Source organism: Protopterus annectens, chromosome 3.part0, assembly GCF_019279795.1.
Source record: "Protopterus annectens isolate FY-2018-M chromosome 3.part0, PAN1.0, whole genome shotgun sequence".
Classification (NCBI taxonomy): Eukaryota; Metazoa; Chordata; order Ceratodontiformes; family Protopteridae; genus Protopterus; species Protopterus annectens.
This window is the reverse complement of record NC_056731.1, coordinates 609,405,992-609,431,012: the sequence shown is the minus strand read 5'-3', so window position 1 is coordinate 609,431,012 and position 25,021 is coordinate 609,405,992. Positions and strand designations below refer to the sequence as shown.

At 38.4% G+C, this 25,021-nt stretch overlaps 1 protein-coding gene across 1 annotated transcript in view; it reads left to right on the top strand.

Annotated features, from left to right (window-relative positions):
- The window catches only part of LOC122796879 (collagen alpha-6(VI) chain-like), a 1,248,728-nt gene that overhangs the window by 662,012 nt on the left and 561,695 nt on the right, over window positions 1-25,021 (top strand). The window contains exons 19-20 of the mRNA XM_044065630.1: window positions 3,070-3,123; window positions 7,601-7,663. Coding sequence (XP_043921565.1) covers window positions 3,070-3,123; window positions 7,601-7,663 — 117 coding nt within the window. The remainder of the gene's footprint in view (window positions 1-3,069; window positions 3,124-7,600; window positions 7,664-25,021) is intronic.

Here is a 25,021-nt window from a genome sequence, read left to right as displayed (position 1 = left end):
TCCCCCTTTGGAACATCTTCACTCACCAGTCACACTGCATCCTCACATAAATGGTCCATATCTGGTTTGCTTCCTATCTTGCAGACCATTCTCTATTTGCTTCCTAAAGTTAATTCCTCATTTTCCTACCATATGGTCTGTGAGATTTTCCAGGGTTCTGTATTGGCTCCCCAGCTTTTCTTGGTGTTTATGCCATTCTAAGAAGATATGATTAGGAGGAGTGCTCTGTGTTATCTTTGCTATGTAAATGATATAGAAAAATAAGTGCTGCTACCGTCTAAAGGTTGTAATTCCCAATGAGAAAAGTATCAAAACCAAAACTGGACACAACCACCACGATGTTATAAAACCAGTATTTAATGTCGAAGTAAAACAAAGTGAGATAAAATAAGCGCTTTCACATGCTACACAGGCATGCTTCTTCAGATTTCACAAACACATTTTTAAACAGTTCTTAAGTATTAACTGCACAACCAAATAATTGAATAATGGATACAATAATTGAATTCAATAATTGATTGATTGAGCAAGCAATATTTTAAGGCAACCAGCTCCTGGTTGAAAGCTAGATATAAAGTGAATCATATATAATGAAATGTGTGTATGTGTATCCTGAATACAAAATATACAATGTGATAAGTAGTATAAAGTAATAATAATTGACTAACTAAAAATTAATAATTTAAACAAAACACAATTTGCAACATCATATTACACTATCCGATGTAAAAATATATAAAATATATCAAAACACTATTTACTAAAATGCGTGTACTAACGTACATCTACACCCAGGGTATAATAATATATAAATGATATACAACATTACCGCTAACTCATCTGGGACTGCATGCTTGTCAGAGATTCTCTAGATACTGCCAAACTCAATAGATTTAAACCACTGCTTAAGCAGTATCTTAACCAATCCTGGTCCTGCACATGCTCATCACAAGGCTGAGACTTTGTGTTCACTATATGATTCTCTTCAAATACCCTCCTTAAACAGAATACACACAACCTCTCACTATAAATGACAAAATATTTTATACATAACTGATGCCTGTGCAATATACTAAGTTGCACATTGGATTTCTCTTCAGTAACTTCCACCTCTATAAAATCTTAGAATGTATAAATCTAACTACTGTTTGTGTACAAATGTAAATAGAAATGTAATTACTCTGTGCTTAACTGCAAATTAGTATAATGCTATGTAAGCAAATAGAGCTTTCCTCCCCAGGCCTCTGTTGAAAATGTGTAATTACCCAGTCAGACCTCCCCATTAAACAAAGACAAGTAAATAAATAAATAATTGGTCTAGACTATATCCACCTTTGGACAGTGTGCAGTAGTTTGAAGCCCAACACAGAAAAAGGTGTTCTTGGTATTTCATGTTGCATTGAGGGAGTTTACAACTATATTATTTATGGAGGAGTTAGATCAAAGCTTCTCATAACGATGCACCATCCTAGAATAATCCTTGACAATAGACTGCCTTGCATAGAACAGGTGTCCTCCACAGTCAGGTGTCCCCATTACCATTTAGGGAATACTGTGCAGATTGAGTGCCTTCTTCCAACAGAGGTGCTGACAGTGTTTATTCATGCTTTGACTACTGCAGTACATTATGCATAGGACTTCCTGACACTGAACTCTGCCATTTTAGCTAGTACAAAACTCCATTGTTTGGCTACATACTGTTACTAGTCCATAGCATCATATCCAGTTCCCTGGTGTCAATATGAACAGCATAAACTATATTGTATAGTGTATATAGCTTTAGTGTCAGTATGTTTAGCCTTCCTCTGGTCGGGTCTTCAGTATCTTAATGAGTTGTTTTTTCCTTACCATTCATCACAGGCCTTCCACTAAGCCACTCTTGGGCTGTTGGTGGTTCCATTGGCAGTTTGAAGGCATTGCATGTCCTTTGCTTTTCTTATCAAGAGCTGTATCTTTATAATCTATTACTACAATGGCTTTGTGAATGCTCCACTTTTGGAAACTTTTATAAAGAGTACCAAAATACACATCTTTTTGAATTAAGACCTACACAGCAGTGATAGATTTTTATTAATTATTAAACATTGTTTTAGTTGTACATTTATTGTTTAACCATTATTTATTACATTGTTTGCATCTGAAATTGAGGTACACAGTTCAAGTTTTTAATGTCATATGTAAAGAAATATGTGTCCTATTCAACATGGCCTACCTCTTCTTTGCTATGGTTCAACAAAAACTTGCACAATCTGCAAGTTATATCTAACAGTATTTGTACTGTCATGTTTCTTGTACTTAACAGGAAATATCGCTGCCACACCCTTCAAAGAGCCCAGCAGTTAACTATTAAAAAGGGGTAGGACTACGTTTGTGCACTTTGATCTACAAGTCCACCTAAGAAGCAGATGTGTTATTCTTTGTCGTCTAATGCATGTAGGCTTTAATTTTTATGGGTGCCAATGAACTCTTTGTATAATTTCTTAGTACTTATTCCAACTAGGTATTACCTACCCCTTTAGAACAAACATTCTTCATGAGTGCATTCTAGTTTTAAATATCATTTGTAATTTTGTATGTTTTCTTGCTGTTTAAACTTAAATGGTTAAATTGTTTATAAAAAGTCATATATAGTATTACATTAAGTGGTCACTATTCTTAATTAATGTACTGGCTCTTGTCCAGGATGTGGCTGAATGACAGTACACTATCATGATTAATAAGCATTTGTATTTATCAACTTTAAAAAGTTATGATGTCATATCTCTATTGTACCCTTTGTGTGTTGCTTTAATTATAGTACAGCATCTAAACAATTGCATTATATTGTCAAACTTTGATGCAAGCTAAAAAAGTAATTGATTTTCTGAGAATGTTCATTCTTAACAAAAGTATTCCAACAGCAGTGGTGGGTAACACAGCTGCATGTCTTTCTCTCTGTTTAATTATGATCATCGAACACCTTGGAATACGTATATTGACCACTGATACTCATACATGTCTCCATTTGCTATTTTTATTTCACTAATCATAGTTACAGCTTCCCTTGTTTTTTTTATTTTCTTGTCACAGGGAGGCACTGGCAGTCCTGGAAGCCCTGGTGAAAAGGGTGAACTCGGCAGAAGGGTAAGTGCAGTTATATAATTGGGGAGCTTGTATATTTGTCGCAGTTTCTTCACTGACAGTTATAGCAAACCTATAACATTAAATGCAATAGCATCAGGCTAAATTATATTCTCAGGTTTTATTGGGAGATTTATTTTTATTTGTTTAAGATGTGCTGGGTGTTGGAAAGGATTTTAGTAATGCAGATGAGAAAGTAGGGAAATTGGCTAATAGTTTATTATGAGTTGAACTGCAAGTGCTGTTTGACTATATTATATCAGTGTTGTAAAGAGCACAATATCCACAGGGTGCAGAAACATTGTTTTATGTTTTTCTTTATAGATGTTTGTCATTTCTCGAAAGCTGTGCAATTATGACATAAATTTATTTCAGTAAGGAGCATTTGTCACATACATGGTTATGCAGGAAGACAAGATCCATCACAAGAAATTATGATTTCATTTTCATGTTGACATTGATAGATACTTCCATATGTTCAATATTCATTGTTATTGTTATATGATCTTGTTTTATTGTTTATGCTCAATCATGGATAATTGACTCTCCTGACTCCCTGTGTGTTTCCTCTCTTTCTCTCTATAGATAGATAGATAGATACACACAGATATACAAGCATATTAATAAAGATATATATATATAGATGTAGTTTTCTATAAATGAACTAATAACTTAAAAACATTTATATATTGCATTACCCACTGGTGGCTGTGGTGGTGTTGTGGTTAGCATTGCCACCTCACAGCAAGAGGTTCTTCAGTTTCAACTGGGGTACCTTCTGTGTGGAGTCTGCATGTCCTTCCTGCAGTAATGTAGGTGCATGTGTGATTGAGTGGTATAGATTAAATGCCACAGCAGGACTAGCCTCTCAGCAGTGTAAACTTTGGCTTGTGATGATTGTCACTGTTGAAGTGGCACCCTGACCCATTAGGTAACATGGGAAATGGAGTTGATGATGGATTGCCCACTGCCTTTGCATGCATTAATACACCCTGGTGTTTTACATTATGTTTCTTCAGTGCCCAATTCAGCAATAGGAGAATTTTGGGTATTTATTGTCAGATTTTCAGACCAGTACTGCTAAGAATATAATGATATTCTAACAGGAAGGCAGGACAATTGTATTCAGCAAAGTTAATGATTTTTCATGCCCATAGGTATTTTTAGTGTGCTATGAACAACCAAGTAACACATTTTCAAAGACCCCCCCCATTATGTAACATCATGTATATTATGAATAATTTATATTCAAAGTTACCAACATTTTTAAACTCAGTATCTAAGGCAATACAAAGCTTGTTAATGCTACCAAGACAATTCAAGAGTAACACTAGACACAGATGCAGTCATTCACTATTCTCCAGTCGTCCGTTTTATCTACTTCATTTTCCTGGGGGAGTCAAATGGGTGCAAGGCAGAGAAATTAATTCTGGGTGGAATATCAGTTCATTCAGGATAGATGTATATTCACACACTTATAGTCCATCCACCTATGGGTAGTTTGAGGGGCTCACTGATTTGCCTAGTGTCTTTAACATGAGGGAAGTAATAACAGCATTCAGGAAAAACACGCAAAAGTGGGAAGGACATCTAAGCTCTTCCAGAAACACCAAAAAAAAAAAAAAAACAAAAAGAAAAATTCTACAATGTAAAAAAGCAAAGTTAACACCGATGCATATTTGCTTGAATTAGTGTGTTCAAGCTTGTAAGATTAACTGAAGTACATTTTGGGGCACCTTGTTATGTCATTCAGTCACATTACATTAAAACTGAATGTTATTACCTACATTTCTGTTGAATAGCATATGGTTTCTGTTTTTAACCAGTGGATCTTAAATGTCATGGGCAGTAAACAGAATCAGCATTAGAAAGAATGCAGAAGTAAGTGGCCACGTGTTTTACAAAAAGGATGAAGCTGTTACACAAATAACATTTGCAAAACCTTTAACAAGCATCGGGGTCTAAATGAGTTGTTGAACAACCACTTGTTTTTAAATAACATGTGTAACTTAAACACTGATCCAGTTCTGTTCTACCTATTTAATTATAATCATACTCCCTGTGTATAAATAATGTCATAATAATTAGCATATTGTCTGGCTGTATAGCACAGGGCATTATGTCTCTAAGCTACCAAATAAACTTTATTCTGTAGTCTGGGGGTTCATTTCCTCAGTTTCCTTTTCAATACTGATCAAGTCACTTAAGCATAGTGTCATGCAAAGAATAAGACATTTGTTGCAACTGTTCTTACTGCTTACACATTAATAACTATTAGGCTATACTGCTAACTTGTATTTGAACTGCATCTTCCTTTTTTTTGCCCATATTTATGTTTCTGTTGCAAAAATACATTTGTTCTCCTTGCATCACAAAGATGATATAAATACCCAGCATTTCTAGAGAAAAGAGCAAAACTAGAAACATTTAATACTGGAAAAATGTGGTTAAGGCCTCTGCCTTATAGCTGCAGGGGGTCCCTATTAGTTCATCGAACGTTCAGTTCAGTGACTGGCATTTTCAGTGCACTTACATTGAATATGCCGTTCGTTGAACTGTTCATACTGATATAGCGGTACAGTGAAGATCGGAAAATGTGCCCTTTCCTCACGGTAGTGCAAGCTTGGAGTTGGCATATATAATTAGTGGGGGGTGTAGGGGATGCAGCCCATACAAGAGCGGAATTCGATGAATGGCATTTCCAATGAAATGCCGTTAGCTGAAGTGAGTTTTCTCTTATTTACTATAGACCCAACTATAGGGTCTAGAGTTCAGTCCTGAACTCTATTGTCTGTGTGGAGCTCATATATTTTCTCCATGGGTTTTGTCTGGGTATTCCATGTTCCTTCCCCCTCCAAAAACATACTGCTTGGCTGGCTATGTATTGATTTTAGTCTTGCCCTCATCTCTGTTTTATGGATATAAAGATTCTTTCATGACCAGTTAACTTATTTTGATCACAAATGAATAAATAATAATAGAAGCATGTTTTGGAATGATTTCTTACTTAACCAAGAGGCAGTTAACTAGAACAGTTTGGAGAGATTCTTAGTGATATGTTCATTCAGCAAACTATTTTTTTTCCTGTTTTCACATCAGAGAGTAAGTATATAAGGACCATGTCACTAGATAATGCACTGAAGGTCTTTAAGAAAATCTGAGACATCTGAGCAAAGAAATAATAATTCTAGACTCTAATTTGACCAAAAAAGTTTATATATATATATATATATGGTATAAGACAGACAGTAGATGCAAGTAAAAGCTCATCTGTATGGATAACCATTTCATGAGATGATACACTGGGCCAGACAGATAAAAAGATGTATAGAGTTACAAATGGATGGCCTTCACTGGCCTCACTGAGGCTTCAGATGATGCACTGGTTGAAGTGAGAAAGAAGTGACAGACAACAAACTATGGGGCAAAGTTAGTATTATAGTAAGAGAGGCAATGACTTTCAAATGAAGGAGGACAGTAAAAATGGAGAGGTTATCCATCTTTACTAGGAAGCAATGATAGTAGCAAGGTCTAAGTAGGAAGCCGTCTGTCAGATGATGACACAAAGGAAGGCGAGGAATGGAAGAGGACTCGGGAGTTATAACATGGTTACCAGAGAGGTATAGGAGCTATATAAGGAGATTACAATGACAGATAGCATCAGAACAAGGAAAATGATTCTACAGGTATGCTGTAAACAGGAAAAGGAAGAAATGTGGTGCTGCTCTAGAAAAACTAAATGAAAAAAAAATACATATAGAAGCTCAGAAATGGGAAAATGTGCTTGCTATTTACATCACATTGATGTCTAAAAAGGGACAGCAGTGGAAATGCCTACATATCCAGTGAAAGCTTGAGAGCATTAAACAGCCTGAAATAGATGTGCCAAATAGTTTAATAGCAAAATGTGGAACGGCACATATGAGAAACTGGATGGCCGAATGTATGTTTCCCAGCTTCCTTGATGCTGATCTGAAAATGTTTGAGTCCACATTAGCAAAAGGTAGTGTACAGTCACTAATATCAGACTGACATTCTACTGAAGATTGCACTACGGGGGTGGGGGGTCAGGAAATGTATCCTTTTCCTTATTGTAGTGAGATTTCAGAATTGGAATGCATATACTGCAGGGGTGCTCCCCCGACATGGGGGTTGCGGGGGGGTTGTCCTCCTGCAAAACTAAAAACATGTGCTTTATACTTAAAATTTCCACAGTACCTTCACCACAACAGCCTGAGGGTTTGATGTCACATCCTCATATTTGAATAATTTTGAATACGGACATTATGGTGATGATTGCCAACATTCTGTTAAAGCAATATTACCAAATTTAACAAGGATATTTGACAAAATGATTAGAATTTTTTTTTGTTAATTTCAACATTTTTATAGTAAAACTTGCCAAACTATTAATCATAAAATCATTATATTTAGAATACATGTACAACATCTCCTTCTAAACTTTTGTGTATATGTCTAGGGTCAAAGAGGTACTAGAGGTGAACTCGGGGAACGTGGAGAAACTGGCATACGAGGAGATCCTGTAAGTACTCATTTTATATATCAAGATAGTTATCAGCCTTCAGTAAACTGTTATCAAAGCAAGTAATTTATTTTATGTAATCCATTTTATTTGGATGCCACAGTGGTGCAACGGTAGTGTTGTTGCCTCACAGCAAGAGGCTCTCTGGTTTGATTCTTGGCTGGAGTGCCTTCTGTGTGGAGTCTGCATGTACTCCTCTCTGTTTGTGTCAGTTTTCTCCGGATGCTCCAGTTTCTTCCCATGTTACAAAGAGATGAAGCTGGAGCATTTCTCCCCAGACCTCTGCTGAAAATTGGCTTTGATCCAAGTTGGACTTTCCCGGTAAACAAATGTTAAGTATAAAAAAAATATAAAATAAAACTTGTAATCTAAACAGCTAAGCAACATTCTAAATAACACTTATGGCAAGTTATATGTTGATTTGTACAAAAAATGCAGTCTGCTATAACTTTTCATGTTTTGAAATGTGCATTTATATACAGAACTTCTCTGTTACAGATGTATTATTTATTACTAAAGATCTTTACCAAGTTGTAATGCACAGTACTTTTTGTCTTGATGCAAGTAGAGTTTAGTTATCTGTAACATAATGCCATTTTCAACTATTTGCTTTGTTCTGGTGATTTTATTGCTTGATTATCATCTTGATTTTGAATGTATTTTTCCATTTTCTTTCTATAGGACTGTTGTTCCTCGGAGAAAGGGTAGAATGGAATTATGCATCTTAAAGTGCAGTTTGATCATTTTGTGGCTCAGTGTAATCTTGGAGTTATCTAATGATAGGTTCTGGGGTGTATGTGCTTGGAAATAAAGTTATTTTAGGATTTTTTTTTTTGCTTGTGTTAAGGTTTTTCTCTTTTTTTCAGTCATTTTCAGTCATTTAGGGTTGCAGATTGCTGGTATACTGTGTTTGTTATGTTTTGGGCTCTGTAGGGGAAACATATCATAGGTCTGTTAATTTCTGAGCTAATACTGCTATGCATTTCATAAATGTGCAGTTGATATTCCTTATATGGGAACCATGAATGCATTTAAAACACCTAATGAAATAGCTGTTATCCATTACAGCTAGAATTGTATGAACTCATTTCATGAGATATATACTTAGATGTGTAACTAGTAGACCAATCATTGAGTATAATGCCCCATTTGGCATGTACCTCACTAGACACCTGCAACAGCTGGAGAGGCCACAGAAGTACCTCACGAAGAGGATCATAGGCATTAAACACATGTCCTACATGGACAGACTCAAAAGACTCCAGCTATTCTCTGTCTCATATCACCTACTTAGAGATGGCCTCTGCTTGACTTACAAAGCCATGTCTGACCCAGCTCTGTTAGAAATGCTACATCTAAAGAAATCCCAATTCCTCCACACCACATGCTCCAGAGAGCTCAACCTCATTACCACAATCAACAAAACATGCTGGAGGGACAGATTCATAAGCCAGACACTGCCCATGCTATGAAACAGGCTTCCCATACATGTCAAGCAGAGCACCTCACTGAAACTCTTTAAGAGAAATTTTTATGAGTGGATCAGTAATACAAAGTTCACCCCAGGGATCACTCCAGTAGCTCTGCTTGATAGTGGCACTGGAAACCAGCATCCAGTGGCACGATGCCAGGGCACTTATATGGGATAGGCTTGTAAAGGCTCCAGGCCCATTAGCCTAGTACACATCTGTAAACCTATGAACTACATAACAACTGATTAAGTACTAGAATAATACATCTACCAGTACAGAAGTAACATACTGTGCTACCATCAACTAAAGTGCCTTACAGAGATATGATGTGAGCAATCTTTACAAGATAGGAATGGAAATAGAATAAATGGTGCATGAGATACAGAACAGAAGGAAGAACATGAGGACAAAGGCACAGGGAAGGATAGTATAATGAGTGTTATGTACAGAGGTGTGATCTGAAGGGAAAATGAAATTCAGCAGAAGGAAAAAGATAACAGGTACAGTTGTAAAGAGGTATTTTTAAGACTAGCAGAAAATATGGGTGAGTGGAAATGAACTAGCGGGATTGTAAGGATGCTGACAGCATGCAGTGGCAAAGGGGGTTTGCTCTCAGCTTCCTTACCCTTAGTCAGAGTTATGTAGCTAGTGTGGGGTGAAGTGAGCAGATGCCGCGGATGCAAGGTGTTGGGGGGGTCTACTTTATTTGGTCTAATTTCATTTAGTTGAATTTCATTTAAGTGAGAATATTAAGTAAGGGGGGTGTGGGGGCACACTACACCTTGTAATGTATTCACTGTTATATGAAGATGTATCCATTAAAAATATATTAATATATATATATATATATATATATATATATATATATATATATATATATATATTCAGTAAAAACTATTTGCTGTGCCCCCAACACCCCTTTACTTAATATTCTCACTCCAGTGTTGTACTACAGTAGCGCAGGGGCTATATTTCATGTTCTACCAAATGAAATTCGATCAAATGAGTTAGGGACATGATTGGGAAGTGACAACTGATCATTAGTACAGTAATGGTATTCATTTCTGTCCTGGCATTCCTGAATTCCTGAAAACACTGTTTATTAATGGAAAAAGTCTAGCTTGCTGTATGATATTTGTGTGTATCAAAAGTTTGATCAGTTTGGCAAAATTAAAAATGGTTCTCCTAGAGAGATCAGTGATGGGGGGGGGGTTCCTTTCCCCATCCTACAGTCATACCAAAATATTAGTATAGTTAAAAGAGGTACAAGTTGCTGTATATGGAATCTCCTAAACTGGCTGCCATTCCTCCTGATATGGATACTTTACTGGATGTTTTTTCCAATGCCTCTAAAGCACCGGATTCTCTACCCCCTGCTCCCAAGAAGTCTGACAAGTTTTATAGGGTGCCTGAGGATTGTTCCTTTTTGTTTAAATGTCCTGCTGCTGACCCCTCTGTGGTGTTGGTAGCCTCTGATAAACTTTCTCAATTGCTTCCTTCATCCAAGTTACTGCCTCCTGCCTTCTGACAAGGCAGTAGAACCATGGATAGGCTGGGTAAGAAGGTTTATACTTTGGCTACCATAGCTTTTAGGGCTATTAATTAACCCATATCTCTAGGTATGTGTTGGCCCTTCTTCTCTCTCAGGCTTGTTAGCTTCTTTCTGATCTGAGAGTAAATCTTATGCTATTTCCTTGCTTGGGACTTCCTCTCAGGTAGTTCATCATTCTATCAAATGTAGTTATGATGCAGCAGATGCCTCTTCTAGGGCTCCTGTTTTTGGTTCAGTTCTGAGGAGATATTCTTTGCTTAGGCTTCAACCTTTGCCCGATGTTATTAAGGCTAAGTTGATTGTTGCTCCCCTGGATAATAAACTTTTTCTTGGTGAAGTGGCTGCTGGTTTGTTTAAGTCTCTTCAGGACAAGGGGAAGGCTTTACAGCAGCTTAAGCAAGTCTTTGTTTCTCCTGTGCCTTAATTTCAGTGAAACTACCCTACTAAGCCAGCCCTTGTTCACAGGCAATTTCTCCCCTTCCAAAGGTAAAAAGGGTAGTAAACGGACTCCTCCTGCTAAGGCCACTCAGACTGCAAGGATTTTTAAGCCTTCCTTTCCTGACAAACCAGGTGCTGTCTGTCTATCCACCTATTCGCAGCCACATTCCTCTTTCTCTTTGACTTTCTCTTTCTCTTCCTGTTTGACTCTAAATCACCCAGGATTCTTGGATTCTGTCAATCATTCGGCAGGGGTACTTCATGGTCTGGATTTCCCACCCTCCTTTTTGGGCATTCCTCAGCCTCCTTGGGAACAACTTCCTTTTTTCTCAGAGGTTCTTCGAGATTTCTTGTCTCAGGGTACTATACAAGAGGTGCCTGTATCCCAATGTGGGAAAAGGTTTTATTCAAGAATGTTTCTAGTGCCCAGAAAAGAAGGTACTTGAAGACCTATTCTAGACCTTCCCCATCTAAACAGTTTTCTGAAGGTGCCTGCCTTTCAGTTGTTGTCCCTTCAGTCCCTTTTTCCTCTCTGCTCCCTCAGGCCTTTCTGGTGTCTGTGGACCTCAAGGATGCTTATCTCTATATTCAAATCCATCCTCTCTTTAGGAGATTTTTGTGTTTCTCTGTTGCTTCCTGATATTTTCAGTTCTGTTCTTTGCCCTTTGGCCTTTCCTACTGCTCCAAGGGTATTCACCAAATGCCTCCCTCCTGTGATTGCCTTTTGCAGGCTTCAAGGGATCCAAATCTTTCCTTATTTGGATGACCTGCTGATTCAGACATCTTCTCCAAATGTCCTTTTGCAAAATCTTCATTTTACCATTTCTCTTCTTCAGAGTCTGGGATTCACAATAAACTTCATAAGTCTTCCCTGACTCCTTCTCAGTATCATGTCTTCTGGGTTGCAGGATTCAAATTGTGCAAGTGCTGACATCTCTGCCTACTCCAAAGGCATTAACTCTCATTTCTTTCTTTCAAACTATTCTGCTCCTGGCCTCCATTACAGCCAGGGGGTTCCTGAGAGCTCTGGGGTTCAGGGTTCCCACCATTCTGATGCTACCTCTGTTCAAACTCCACATGAGGAAGTTCCAGTGATTTCTGAAGTCAGTGTGGCTTCAGCATGCACATCCTTTAGACTTTCCTGTTCCTCTTCTCCCGTGTCTCAAGAAAGAACTTCTGTGGTGAAGTCATCAATTGTCTCTGAATCCAGGTCTCCCTTTTCAACCTCTTCTTCTCTCTCAGGAGCTGTTCACAGGCACTTCAGATGTGGGAAGGGGAGCAACGTTTCACTCCCGAGGGTTCAGGAGTGTGGTCACTTTGTCAGCAGAAGGAGTATATCAACATCAAAGGCCTTTCATCCTCTCTTCTCTCAGGGGCCTCTCAAGGTATTCACAGACAATACCATAGCCATGTGGTATATCAACACACAGGGGGTACGGGATCTTACTGTCTTTGCCAGCTGGCACTTCTGGTATGGGATCTGGCTGTCCAATATCAAGTGACTCTTCAGGCAGTTTATATTTCTTCAGATCAGAATGCTGTGGCAGATAATCTGAGCAGGTCCTTCACTCAATCCCACAAACGGATGCTTCACAGGGTTGTGTTTCTGGACATTTTTCACCAGTGGGGTACTCCTCAAGTAGATCTCTTTGCCTCCACTCTGAACAGACATCTTCCTCTGTTTTGTGCCATAGTCCTAAGTCCTCTGGTATGGAAGGTGGATGCCCTCTCATTTTCTTGGAAGGGGATGTTTCTTTAGGCATTATCTCCCCTTTCTCTCATTCAGAGAGTCCCATTCAAGATTCAACAGGATGTTCCCAAAATCTTGTTGCTGACTCCCTTTTGGCTGCGACAGCACTAGATCCCTCTGCTTCTGTATCTAGCCAAGGGCAATCATCGCAAGTTACCTCACAGGTTGGATCTCCTCACACAAGGCAAGGGGTCTCTCATCCATCCCCCCCATCTACGCTTCAATTGACACTGTGGGTGATAGGGTTTTGATCCCACATAGACACTTTTTTTCTGAGGATGTGCTGCAGGTCCTGCAGGAGGCCAGAAAACCTAATTCTACTTGTCTAAATGGAAGAAGTTTTCTATTTTGTGTCTTTCTCATGCCATGGGTCCACTTTCTGTGGATCTTACTTTGTTTTTCTCTTATTTATGTGAGTTTTTCAATGCTGGTTTGGCCTATTCTTCTATTAAGGCCCACATATCAGCTCTTTCTGCTTGTCTGCCTTTAACTCCCCCATTAGCTTCTAGATTTGAGGCTAAGCAATTTCTTAAAGGTGTCCTTAATATTCAGTCTCACAGGAAGCCTGTTCCTCCTCCCTGGGATCTTAATTTTATTCTGGAAAAATTGACTCAGGCTCCTTTTGAGCCTGCTGTTTCAGCTTCCTTGCAACATTGTTCTTGGAAGACAGTTATTTTGCTAACTATTACTTCTGCTAAATGGGTGTTTGAGTTGCAAGCCCTTATGGCTTGTCCACCTTTTTTGATATTTCATGAGGACAGGGTGTCCTTGCATGCTATGCCTTCTTTCATTTCCAAGGTGGTTAATGAGTTATCACTTAATCAGTCTATTAATTTGCCTACATTTTTACCCTCTCCTCAGTCTGACCGTGAGAGGGTGCTGCATATCTTAGATGTGCATAGACAGCTCAGATTTTATTTGGATAAAACTAAAGCTATCAGAAAATCTGAGCAATTATTTGTTTCCTTTAATCCTAGGTATTTAGCTTTGGCTGTTTTCAAGCAAACTATGTCCACTTGGATTTCAAAGGCTATTTCCTTTTGTTACACTTTTCATGGCAAGACCCTTCCTTTTTCTGCAAAGGCTCATTCTACTAGAGCTGTGGCTTCTGGTGCTTTTTTCCAATGCTTAGAAGCTAGTTCTGTTCTTGAAGCTGCTACCTGGACTTCTCTGCATACCTTTACCAAACATTACCAGTTGAATGGGATCTCCATAGCTAGGGCTGTTTTTTCTGATGCCATTCTTCATGGCTTCTTAGAGGGCTCTGCTGCTGCTTCCTCTTCCCAAGTTTCTACTTGAGCTTTGGCCTCTCCTATTTGTAATGAATACTGCAGCTGTGAATGTAAGGACATAGTACAGTTGTGTAAAATCTTAGCATAACAGTAGACGTCCTCACCTTCATTGCTGCAGTATTCATTCATTCCATGCCCCTAGTTTTTTTTTTTTTGATTCCTGGATGTGCAGGTTCTCCTTGGTTTTCCTTGGACTACTGGTCCTACTGGGATAATTAGTTCTGGGAATGGTACACCTGAATGTGACCTTTATGCCCTATGCTACACAAGGAGTGTGTAGGTGAGACTCAGCATCTCAGCATACCTTAAAGCAATGGTATACTTTGACAAACTGGCTGGACTGCGGGCTTCATGGCAGGGAATCTCATTTGTAATGAATACTGCAGCAGTGAAAGCAAGGGCATCTGCTGTTATGGTAAGATTTTACACAACTGTACTTTCTTGATAGAGCTATCCCAGGTAACCTGGGAAACTGGACACCGGATGTCTGGCAGCTTATTAAGCCAGGGCTGCTGGTCACCCACCCTGGCCAATAGGTATGGGCTAGCATGGGTCTCTGGCATAGGTCAGAGTAGGCTGGATCTTCAACCTACTTATCACTGGCGACATTAGTCAACATGACAGAATCAATTAGAGCTAAATTTTACACCCTCAAGTGGCCAGCCCTGACATGGCGCTCAGTCTGTGATTCATGTTCTTCTTTCTTGAGGATACTGTACATTCAGTTGATGACCAAAGCGATTGGTCTATACAGCTGTTCCCCAATTGGTCACCATCTAGAGTCTGTGCTGTTGCTCACAGCTCCATGTTAGGGTGAGTGAGGTGGAAACACTCACCATGTTTTTCAGAGGAAACCCACAGAGACCCAGGGAGAACATGTAAACTTCAAACAGGTATCGGCAAGAGATCAGGATCAAACCTTGTAGCTTGTGCAATGGAGGTGAATATGTTAACCTTTATGCCAAATAACCTCTGATATTATGATAATTCCTAAGGAGAGAATGTAATCAGGGCAAATAAAAGGACTGCAGAGCAACAACTGACCCTGATCATATTACACCCATAGATAAGCAGTGTGTGTGTGTGTGTGTGTGTGTGTGTGTGTGTGTGTGTGTGTGTGTGTGTGTGTGTGTGTGTGTGTGTGTGTGTGTGTGTGTGTGTACATTTGTTTTAGGACTCACAGGAGAACTGATGACCATATGTTATGAACTTTTTTCACTAGATATTAGATCACTCGGGATCAAGTGAATCGGATCATACCCAGCCCCACGGTTAACACACAAAACCAATGAGATAATGACTAAGGGAGATCATGCCTGGAAAGAATAGAATCTTATGAAATCTATAAAAGCAGTAAATAACCAATGACAAAAATAAAAATCATATGTATCTAACCCCCCAAAACTCACATTAAAATAATTCCTCTCTCTTCTGGTCATCCATTAAAAACTATTGCACTCAGGCCAAACCTCCACTCACTTCCTAACAATCAATAAGATCTCAGTCAGCATGCCTACTCATTTTAACAACCACTTCATTAACTCAATCCTAGCAATCAGTAAACAAAACTCCAATCTTCCATCCACCTTCCTATAAACCGATAATACTGCACAGCAATTTATGCCCACACCTATCCTTACTGCAGCAATAAAAAAATATTTACTAAAATTAAAGTCAACAACCCAGGCAGCTGATGGCCTACCAGCAAAATACCTAAAAAGTACAACCACATGCATATCATCCTTATCTCCATTGTAATCAACAAATCCATATGAAAAAACTATATCCCAACACAATGGCAACAAAACAAACCTGACTAATTACAGACCTATAGTGATCCTGTCACCCCTATCCAAAATCAAATTCTTCAATGACCATAGCTTACTTTCTCCCACATAACATATTTTTCATCCAAATTATCAACCACAACCACCCTTTTCTATTTTACCAACACCATAAATCAACACAGAAACAATGGGGACCTAGCCTCATGTATTTTTTCACCTGTCAAAAGCCTTTGACATGGTATCACATCAGAAACTATTACATGAACTAGCATCTATTGGTATAAACAAATCAGCTCTAACCTGGTTCCAAAGTTGTATGTCAAATAGGTAACAAGCAGTTAAGTAGAAGCAAGACTGCTGAGCTTTGCTACTAGTTACAGTCAAGGTTCCCCAAGATTCAGCACTTGGACCTTTCCTTTTTAACATATTTATCAACAAACTCCAGACTGCTTTTCATCAAGCAACCCTTATTCAATATGCAGATGATGCAGCACTCATCTGCTCTGCACAATCACTACATACCCTACAAGATATCAGTCAACAGGCTTTCCTTTCCATAGAGTCCTGGATCTTCAATGCAAACCTACTCCTCAGCCCCAAAGGGCAAAACTAATGCCCTTTAACCAAAGGTCTCATAGATCAGAAGCACATCCTGACATCCGACAACTTCAGTATTGAATGCATGCCACAAATGAATCTATTTGGAGTCTTTCTTGAAGACAAACTTAAATATGACCAACACCTGCTGTAGGCCATCAAAAAGACCCAGTAGAAATTAGGATCAGTATACAGAGCGAAATGTTTTCTCACAGAGTGTGCAAGAAAGTCCATAGCCACTGTCTACATACTTACATCCCTTCTATATGCATCCCCCCACTCCCCTTAAAATTAATCTCGATACATGTTACAATAAAATAGCCAAATATGCAGCAAATACCACACTAAAAACCCATCACTACATAGCCCTTTGAGGTTTTCACTTGCTGGACCTCCCCCACTACCTTACGTCCTCACAACTCAAGATCATCCAACAACATAATTCATTTCCCAGAAGAATACAATGAAAAAGGGTTTTATCCCAGTCAGACTTTCACAGTAAACAGACATAAGTAAATAAATAAATAAATAAAATAGTAGTAGGCATTCAATGACACAACAGAGGAAGCAAAAACTATTAGCAAAAGGAAAATGTACACAGATTATTATTTGAGTCTAGGATCTATTATCTGTGACTCATGCTTCAGAGTTCTGTGCTTATGAAATAGCACATTTTGTTCATCGCAAATACAGTAAAAAGAAGAGCAGGCATCTACCTGTCCTTTTTAACTGAAGAAATGACTAAAGGTGAATAAGTAAGGAGCACTGGATGATTTAATACCTTACGGTGATAAATCATTTTAGGACTGGGTGATCCTTTAACAGAACATTTAATGTAATTATCAATACTGTGACAGTTTTTGAAAACTGGAAGTGTTCAGGGAGTGCCTATACATATGAAGGTCTAGAAAGGTGCTATGATATTACAGACTTGGGATATTACAGGCTTGGCATATTACAGGCTTAGCATATTACAGACTTGGGATATTACAGGCTTGGGATATTGCAGGCTTGGCATATTCCAGACTTGGCATATTACAGACCTGGGATATTACATGCTTGGCATATTACAGACTTGAGATATTGCAGACTTGGCATATTACAGACTTGGCATATTACAGACTTGGCATATTACAGACCTGAGATATTACAGGCTTGGCATATTACAGACTTGAGATATTACAGACTTGGCATATTACAGACTTGGGAGTATGATGTTAGTAGTTTATAACTTGAAGAAGACATTGAAAGGAATATGTTTTTCATCTTTGCTGAGGAAGGGTTGAACAGATAATTAGTTTGGGTTTGTTAGTCATAGGTATTCTCAGACAAGTATTCTAAGTTATCATGACTAGAAGATGGAAGAGACAGATGTGAGGAAGGTTAAGGAAGGGTTTTTTGTGGATTTCATTAAGGCTGTTATACGGTATCTTAGAGAACAGTGAAACTGAATTAAAAGGGTATCAAAACATTACAACAAGCTTCCATAGACACTTCTTGCTCCCCAAGTAGCTTGTCATTTGTCCACATCATGAAATGCAAGCTGCCTTACTTACCTTCACAAACAAATTTATCAACAAACAGCATGTAAATGAAGTAACTACCACCCTGTTTCTTAAACAAACAAAACTTTTACTTGCTGTTCTCCACCACTCACCTACTCCAAACTGGGCTGTACTCCAGCTCTGTAACAGACCAAGTACAGTATGTCAAATCTCAGAATTCAGTCTTGTCAGGACAGTATATTCCTTATGGGCACCCAAGGGTCAGTGGTTACTTACCAGGTTTTTTTTTTCACAGTTTATGCCTTTCTTCATCACAAATAAAGCTTTTTATGATTACTGTGATATATGATCATCAAAATATATGTCAGAACTTTAGTGCAAAATGTTTCTATTTTTGCTTCTCTTCAGCAGTAATATAATTCCTATAATCCTCTAAGCAACACCTCTTAAAACCAAATGTGTATTGTTTACCTCAGGTTAAGAACTAAATGACAGAGCCTCCCTTACTCAAATAAAATTTTCTCTCCATATGATTATGCAAGTTGTCCCACGAACCAAATACTTAACAGTTATCAAAAGTACAAAACAGCAACTGAAGATGAACGGAACAGCTTCGGAACTGGCAAACTCACACAATTCAAAGTTTAATGTTAAAACAATAAAATGCAGGAAGAAGATGTTTAAGTTTCAGTAAAAATCCAAAATGATGTGTGTTTACCTTGAAAATATGAAATTTGGTCAGATAAAAAGTTTTTAGAAAACAGGAATTAAATACCACATGTCATAACCCTCCACCAATCAGTAACCATGAAAAAAAACAAGCCTCCAAATTCTTTGATATACCATTAAATGGAACATGCATACAATGCAATACAAGCCATTAAGATGAATTTAAACTAAACCTTAAGGACTAGAACAAAAATAATAGATGAAGTCTTCTTTTTCTTTCGGCTGCTCCCATTAGGGGTTGCCACAGCAGATCATCTATTTCCATTTTTTCCTGTCCTCTGCATCTTGCTCTATCACACCAACCACCTGCGTGTCCTATCTCACGACATCCATAAACCTTATCTTAGGCCTTCCTCTTTTCCCCTTACCTGGCAGCTCCATCCTTAGCATCCTTTTCCCAATATACCCAGCATCCCTCCTCAGCACATGTCCAAACCAATGCAATCTCGCCTGTCTGGCTTTGTCTCCAAACCGTCCAACCTGAGCTGACCCTCTAATAAGCTCATTCCTAATGCTGTCCATTCTCATCACACCCAGTGCAAATCTTAACATCTTTAAGTCTGCCACTTCCAGCTCTGATGCCTGCCTTTTTGTCAATCCTTCCGTTTCCAACCCATATAACATAGCTGGTCTCACTATCCTCTTGTAAACCTTCCCTTTCACTCTGACTGGTACCCGTCTGTCACAAATCACTCCTGTCCCTTTTCTTCACCCACTCCATCCTGCCTGTACTCTTTTCTTCACCTCTCTTCCATACTCACCATTACTCTGAACTGTTGATCCCAAGTATTTAAACTTGTCCACCTATGCCAGCTCTACTCCCTGCATCCTCACCCTTCCTCTATCCTCCCTCTCATTCACACAAATATATTCTGTCTTAGTTCTGCTGATCTTCATTCCTTTCCTCTCTAAAGCATATCTCCACCTCTCTAGGGTCTTCTCAACCTGGTCCCTACTCTCACTACAGATCACAATAGCATCTGCAAACATCATAGTCCACGGAGCCTCCTGTCTGATCTTGTCTGTCAACCTGTCCATCACCATTGCAAATAAAAAAGGGCCCAGAGCTGATCCTTGATGTAATCCCACCTCCACCTTAAACTTATCAGTCATTCACACTGCAGACCTCACCACTGTCACACGACCCTCGTACATATCATATACCACTCTTACATACTTCTCTGTCACTCTCGACTTCCTCATACAATACCACAACTCTTCTCTAGGCATCCTGTCATATGCTTTCTCTAAGTACACAAAGACACAATGCAACTCCTTCTGACCTTCTCTGTATTTCTCCATCAACACTCTCAAAGCAAACATCACATCTGTAGTGCACTTTCCAAGCATGAAACCAGACTGCTGATCACTAATCATCACCTCCCTTCTTAACCAAGCTTCCACTACTCTTTCCCATAACTTCATGCTGTGACTGATCAATTGTATCCCTCTGTAGTTACTACAGCTCTGCACATCACCCTTATTCTTAAAAATTGGTACCAAAACACTTTTCCTCCACTCCTCAGTCATCCTCTCATTTTCCAAGATTTCATTAAACAATCTGGTTAAAAACTCCACTGCCATTTCACCTAAACACCTCCATGCTTCCACAGGTATGTCATCTGGACCAACAGCCTTTCAATTCTTCATCCTCTTTATAGCCATCTTTACTTCCTCCTTGCTAATCCATTGCACTTCCTGATTCACTATCAACACATCATCCGACCTTCTGTCCCTCTCATTCTCTTGATTCATCAGCCCCTCAAAGTACTCTTTCCATCTCCTCAACACACTCTCCTCACTTGTGAGTATGTTTCCCTCATTATCCTTTATCACCATTCCCTGCTGCACATCTTTCCTAGCTCGGTCCCTCTGTCTAGCCAATCGGTATAGGTCCTTTTCTCCCTCCTTAGTGTCCAACCTTTCATACAACTCTTCATATGCCTTATCCTTAGCCTTTGCCACCTCTCTCTTTGCCATGCACTTCATCTCCTTATACTCCTGTCTACTTTCTTCATCTCTCTGACAATCCCACTTATTTGCCAACCTCTTCCTTTGTCTACTTTATATTATTATAAAAATAATAGATGAAGTAAATATATATAAAAATACATGTAAAGATATTCCCATCAAACACTCTGTATATACAAAAAATATATAAAATATGAAATAAAACTGAAAATACAAAAACTAAAATAAAATAAAAAAACATTTGTAATGCATCAAATCCAAACCACACTAATAATTAGATGGTAGAAACCCTATCTTTGAAGTGCCTTGAGTTTTAATAGGCAAGAAATTAAAATCTGATCATTTATCCCAGGAATATTGTCGGCATTCAATCGCAGCTGCAAATATAGTTCCTATTTTTCAAGAAAAAGAGTCCCTTGCCTACCTCCTACATCACCTGATACCTGTTCTACGACACAGAATGGAAACGCACGCCCTGGATTTACTTGCACATGCTTAAAAAGGGGCATTAGTGTCTTTCTTGGACTTGATGTTATATGTGTTCATACATTCTGTCCTTCAGTTTGCACTCAGTCTTACCTATGTAAAAACTGGAACAAAGTTTACAACAGGCACAGTAAACAATCCTTTTTAAATTACAGTTAAATTGATTCATAATCTGAACCAAGGATCCGTTCAGGAATAATTCATCACAAACTCAAACATGCTTGCAATAGCTGCAGCAACCACATTTTTTCATTCCCATGCTCACAGGTATTTCATGACTCCTGGTTTCAAAAACTGCCTTGAGGTTCTTTCTCCTTTTAAAAACGACATTTGGCCTGTCCCCCGGCAACTCCTTTAAGCTGCCCTCATTCATCAAGAGGCACCACTTTTTCTCAAGAATATTTTTGATTTGCAGCCCGTCACAGGAGAAAGTGGTAATAAAAGATTTTTTTAGCTCACTAGTATATTTCACCTCAGAATAGCAAATCTCCAAAAGGGGATAATAGATACTGGTACAAACAGTATGGGAGGAGGTTGAACCAGAGGTGTTACAGCTGACATGATTCAGAATTGAAGATGTACCTCCCAAAATGTGGAATAAGTGTTTACTTTCCTGCTTGCTCATTACTCCAGTCATTAGATCGTCAATGAACTTGGTCAGGTACCCATGCTTCTGAAAAATACTATTCAATAGAGAGCATTCATCCCAGAATGTCTTAGATTCAATAGAGAGCATTCATCCCAGAATGTCTCATCAATGGTGCTGCTGCTGCCTACCTATTACTGAAATTTCTGAAGGGTCATATTTTACATGCCAACCAAATCAAATTCAGGTCTTTCTAATCTTTAAACTGCATATCACAAAGTTGCCACAATATCTGCCAATAGTGTAACATTATCCCATCATTCATCACAGTGGTGTCTTTAGCTATCTACAGTGCCCTACACATTAAAACATTATTCTCTACCACTTTAACCTACTGCACAAAATCCTATATAAAAGCTGCTTTTCCTCTGTAATGCAGTATTCATCATTCTGTATCTTTCCCAATCATTTTGTTCTTCATTAGTCCTCTCCCTTCTAGTAGCAAAGTCAAATAACTTCTTCAGTGACTATACCCGCTCTATTCACAAAGTCAGTATTTAGAGCCCCCTTTAACCTCCTGCTCAAAACATTCTTATTTAAAGGCAAACTTAACATTTATATTCCAAAAAAAGAGCTATAAGTGTCCACTTACCCATATAGTTAAGGCTCCTGCAGCAGTAATCATTCGAACATCTACTGTTATGGTATGTTCAACTTACACAGCTGTACTTTGTTCACTGATTTTCTTTCATGCTGTATCATTAGTTTTACGTCATATTATGGCCTGTTCAAAATATTTGTAAGTCTAATCATTTTTGGAGCTTGAGCGATTTGCTTTCTGCTAACCATAAAAGCCTTAATGAAGGTTGTGCAAGAGATGCAGTTATTTCTGTTTTCTGATGTTCTAACCATCAAAATGGCATTACTGAGGATATTTGTGTAAGTGGCTACACTTTTCTGTCTCTCTCAGCTTAGATGTAAAAGGAGAGTTTTAGCTAGTAAACTACCATAAATTCTAAGCTTTGTAATATTTTTTCCAATGATTTTAAAAGGTACACTACTGGACCTAAAACAATACTACATGCTTTGCAACGTGTTATTTTCTAACATGATGTTTAATTGTGATAGCTCCACAAAGTACACCCACTCATTTTGAAATTGTCTTAATTCAACCCTAGGCATCCTTTCATCACCTGCCATTTTGGCATGAATGCATGACTCAGTTAAGATACGCAAAAGTTATTTATTTATTACTTTTTTATTTTTATTGTACATTTGTTTACCAGGAAAGTCTGACTGGACACAGGTCCATTTTCAGTGGAGGCCCAGGGAGAAAAGCACCAAAGTACAATACAATACATATGAGAAGTATAACATACATATAAGTATACAATGAAGCAGAGATTAACAAATTCTTAAATAAACAGAAAAAAATTATATTTAAACAGCACTTGATTTTTTTAAAGATAATATTGAAATTGCAGTTTGCACATAGATGTTATGAAGGATAAAAACAGGCTGGTAATGGTGCTTAAATTGCATGAGATAATTTGTTTGAGGCAAAAAGATAATATATGCCAGTATTATAGAAGATAGATATTAGTTCTGTACAGTAACAATCAACAGTTTAACAAACTTTCCAGGGTAAAAAACTGGTGTCACTTAGCAGAATCCTTGTGACAGTTCATAGGTATGGATTAACCTGGGGAGTAGCAGGAAGAAATCTAGTTTTCAGGAGTTTTTTTAATTGATTAGTGGAGTTAGTAGAAGTTATGTGATTAGGTAGTGAATTCCAGATTCTAGCAATAGTGCAGGAAAAAGAGAGATTTACTAGCATCATTTTTATATTTGATGACCTCTAGAAGGTTCTGGTTACTAGATCTTAAGGTTCTAGTGGTAGTGTGGGGTTGAATTAGATGCTGGAGTGCTGGGGTTTTATGAGGAAGGTGGTAGAGCTTGTGTGGTATTGCCAGCTGGTTGAGTAGCAATAGTTGAGACAACTCAAGCCAATTTAGCTGGTTAAGGGATAGACAGTGGTGGAACCTATATGATGCTTCAGTAGCAAACTTGGCAAGCTTGTTATAACAAGATTCCATTTTGTTTAGTTCGGACTGTCGGAGATTAGTCAAGATAGCAGAGACATAGAGAAGGATGGATAAGAGATGAGTCCTTGCAATGGTGTCTTTGGTATATTTATTGATATACTGCTTGTTCATATAGAGGAGCCCAAGTTTTTTGTTTACTTTCTTGGTGGCTTGTGTTATGTGGATGTCAAATTTTAGGTTACTGTCAATTTCTATATCTAGCAGTTTAATGTGAGTGGTTGGAGTGATTTGAGTATTATCTTTGGAGCGTATGGTAAAGTTATTGTTTAGAGGGGAGGATCTACCAGGGCTGAAAAGAATTAGTTTTTTTTTTTTTTTGGAATAAAAATAAGTTTGATGTTAGTGAAACATGTTTTAGCTAAAGTAAAGTTATTTTAGGTCAGGGTTTGAAGTTCGTTTAAGGTGGAGGTGGCACATATAAGGATGGTGTCCTTACCATATTGTACTACTGAGGCAGAGAGAGAGGATGAAGAGATCTGGTTGGTGAAGAGAGAGAACAGCAATGGACCAAGGATGGACCCTTGAGGTACTCCTACGGATACTGGTAACAGGAGGACAATTGGTCTTGGCATAGGACTGCTTGAAGATGGCCTGATAAATAACTGTTGAACCATGATATAGAAGAAGAGCTAGTGTTTAGGGTCGATGGAGTTTCAAAATGCATACTGTGGTTAACCATGTCAAAGGCTTTTGATAAGTCTAAGAATATAGAAGATACAAATAGCCCATTGTTTCTGTGTTGGTTAACTATATTGGTAAAGGACAGTAAGTACTGTGGCAGTGCTATGGGAAGGTCTAAAGCCATGCTGTGATTTGGAAAGTAGGTTGTTTTTTAGGAAGTTGAGTATGGACAACTTTTTCTAATATTTTGGCTAAGGGTGATAGAATCACGACTGGATAATAGTTGGTGAGCTCTAAGGAGTTACCTCCTTTGTGCAGTGGAATATGTGATGTTTTCCATGAGGCAGGTACCTTGCACTCTAATAGTGACCTATCTATGAGTATAGATACAGGATAGGCTATAGCCTCTGCAGATACCTGCAGGAAATCTGCTGGTAGATTATCAGTCACTAGCGTGGTTGGTTTGA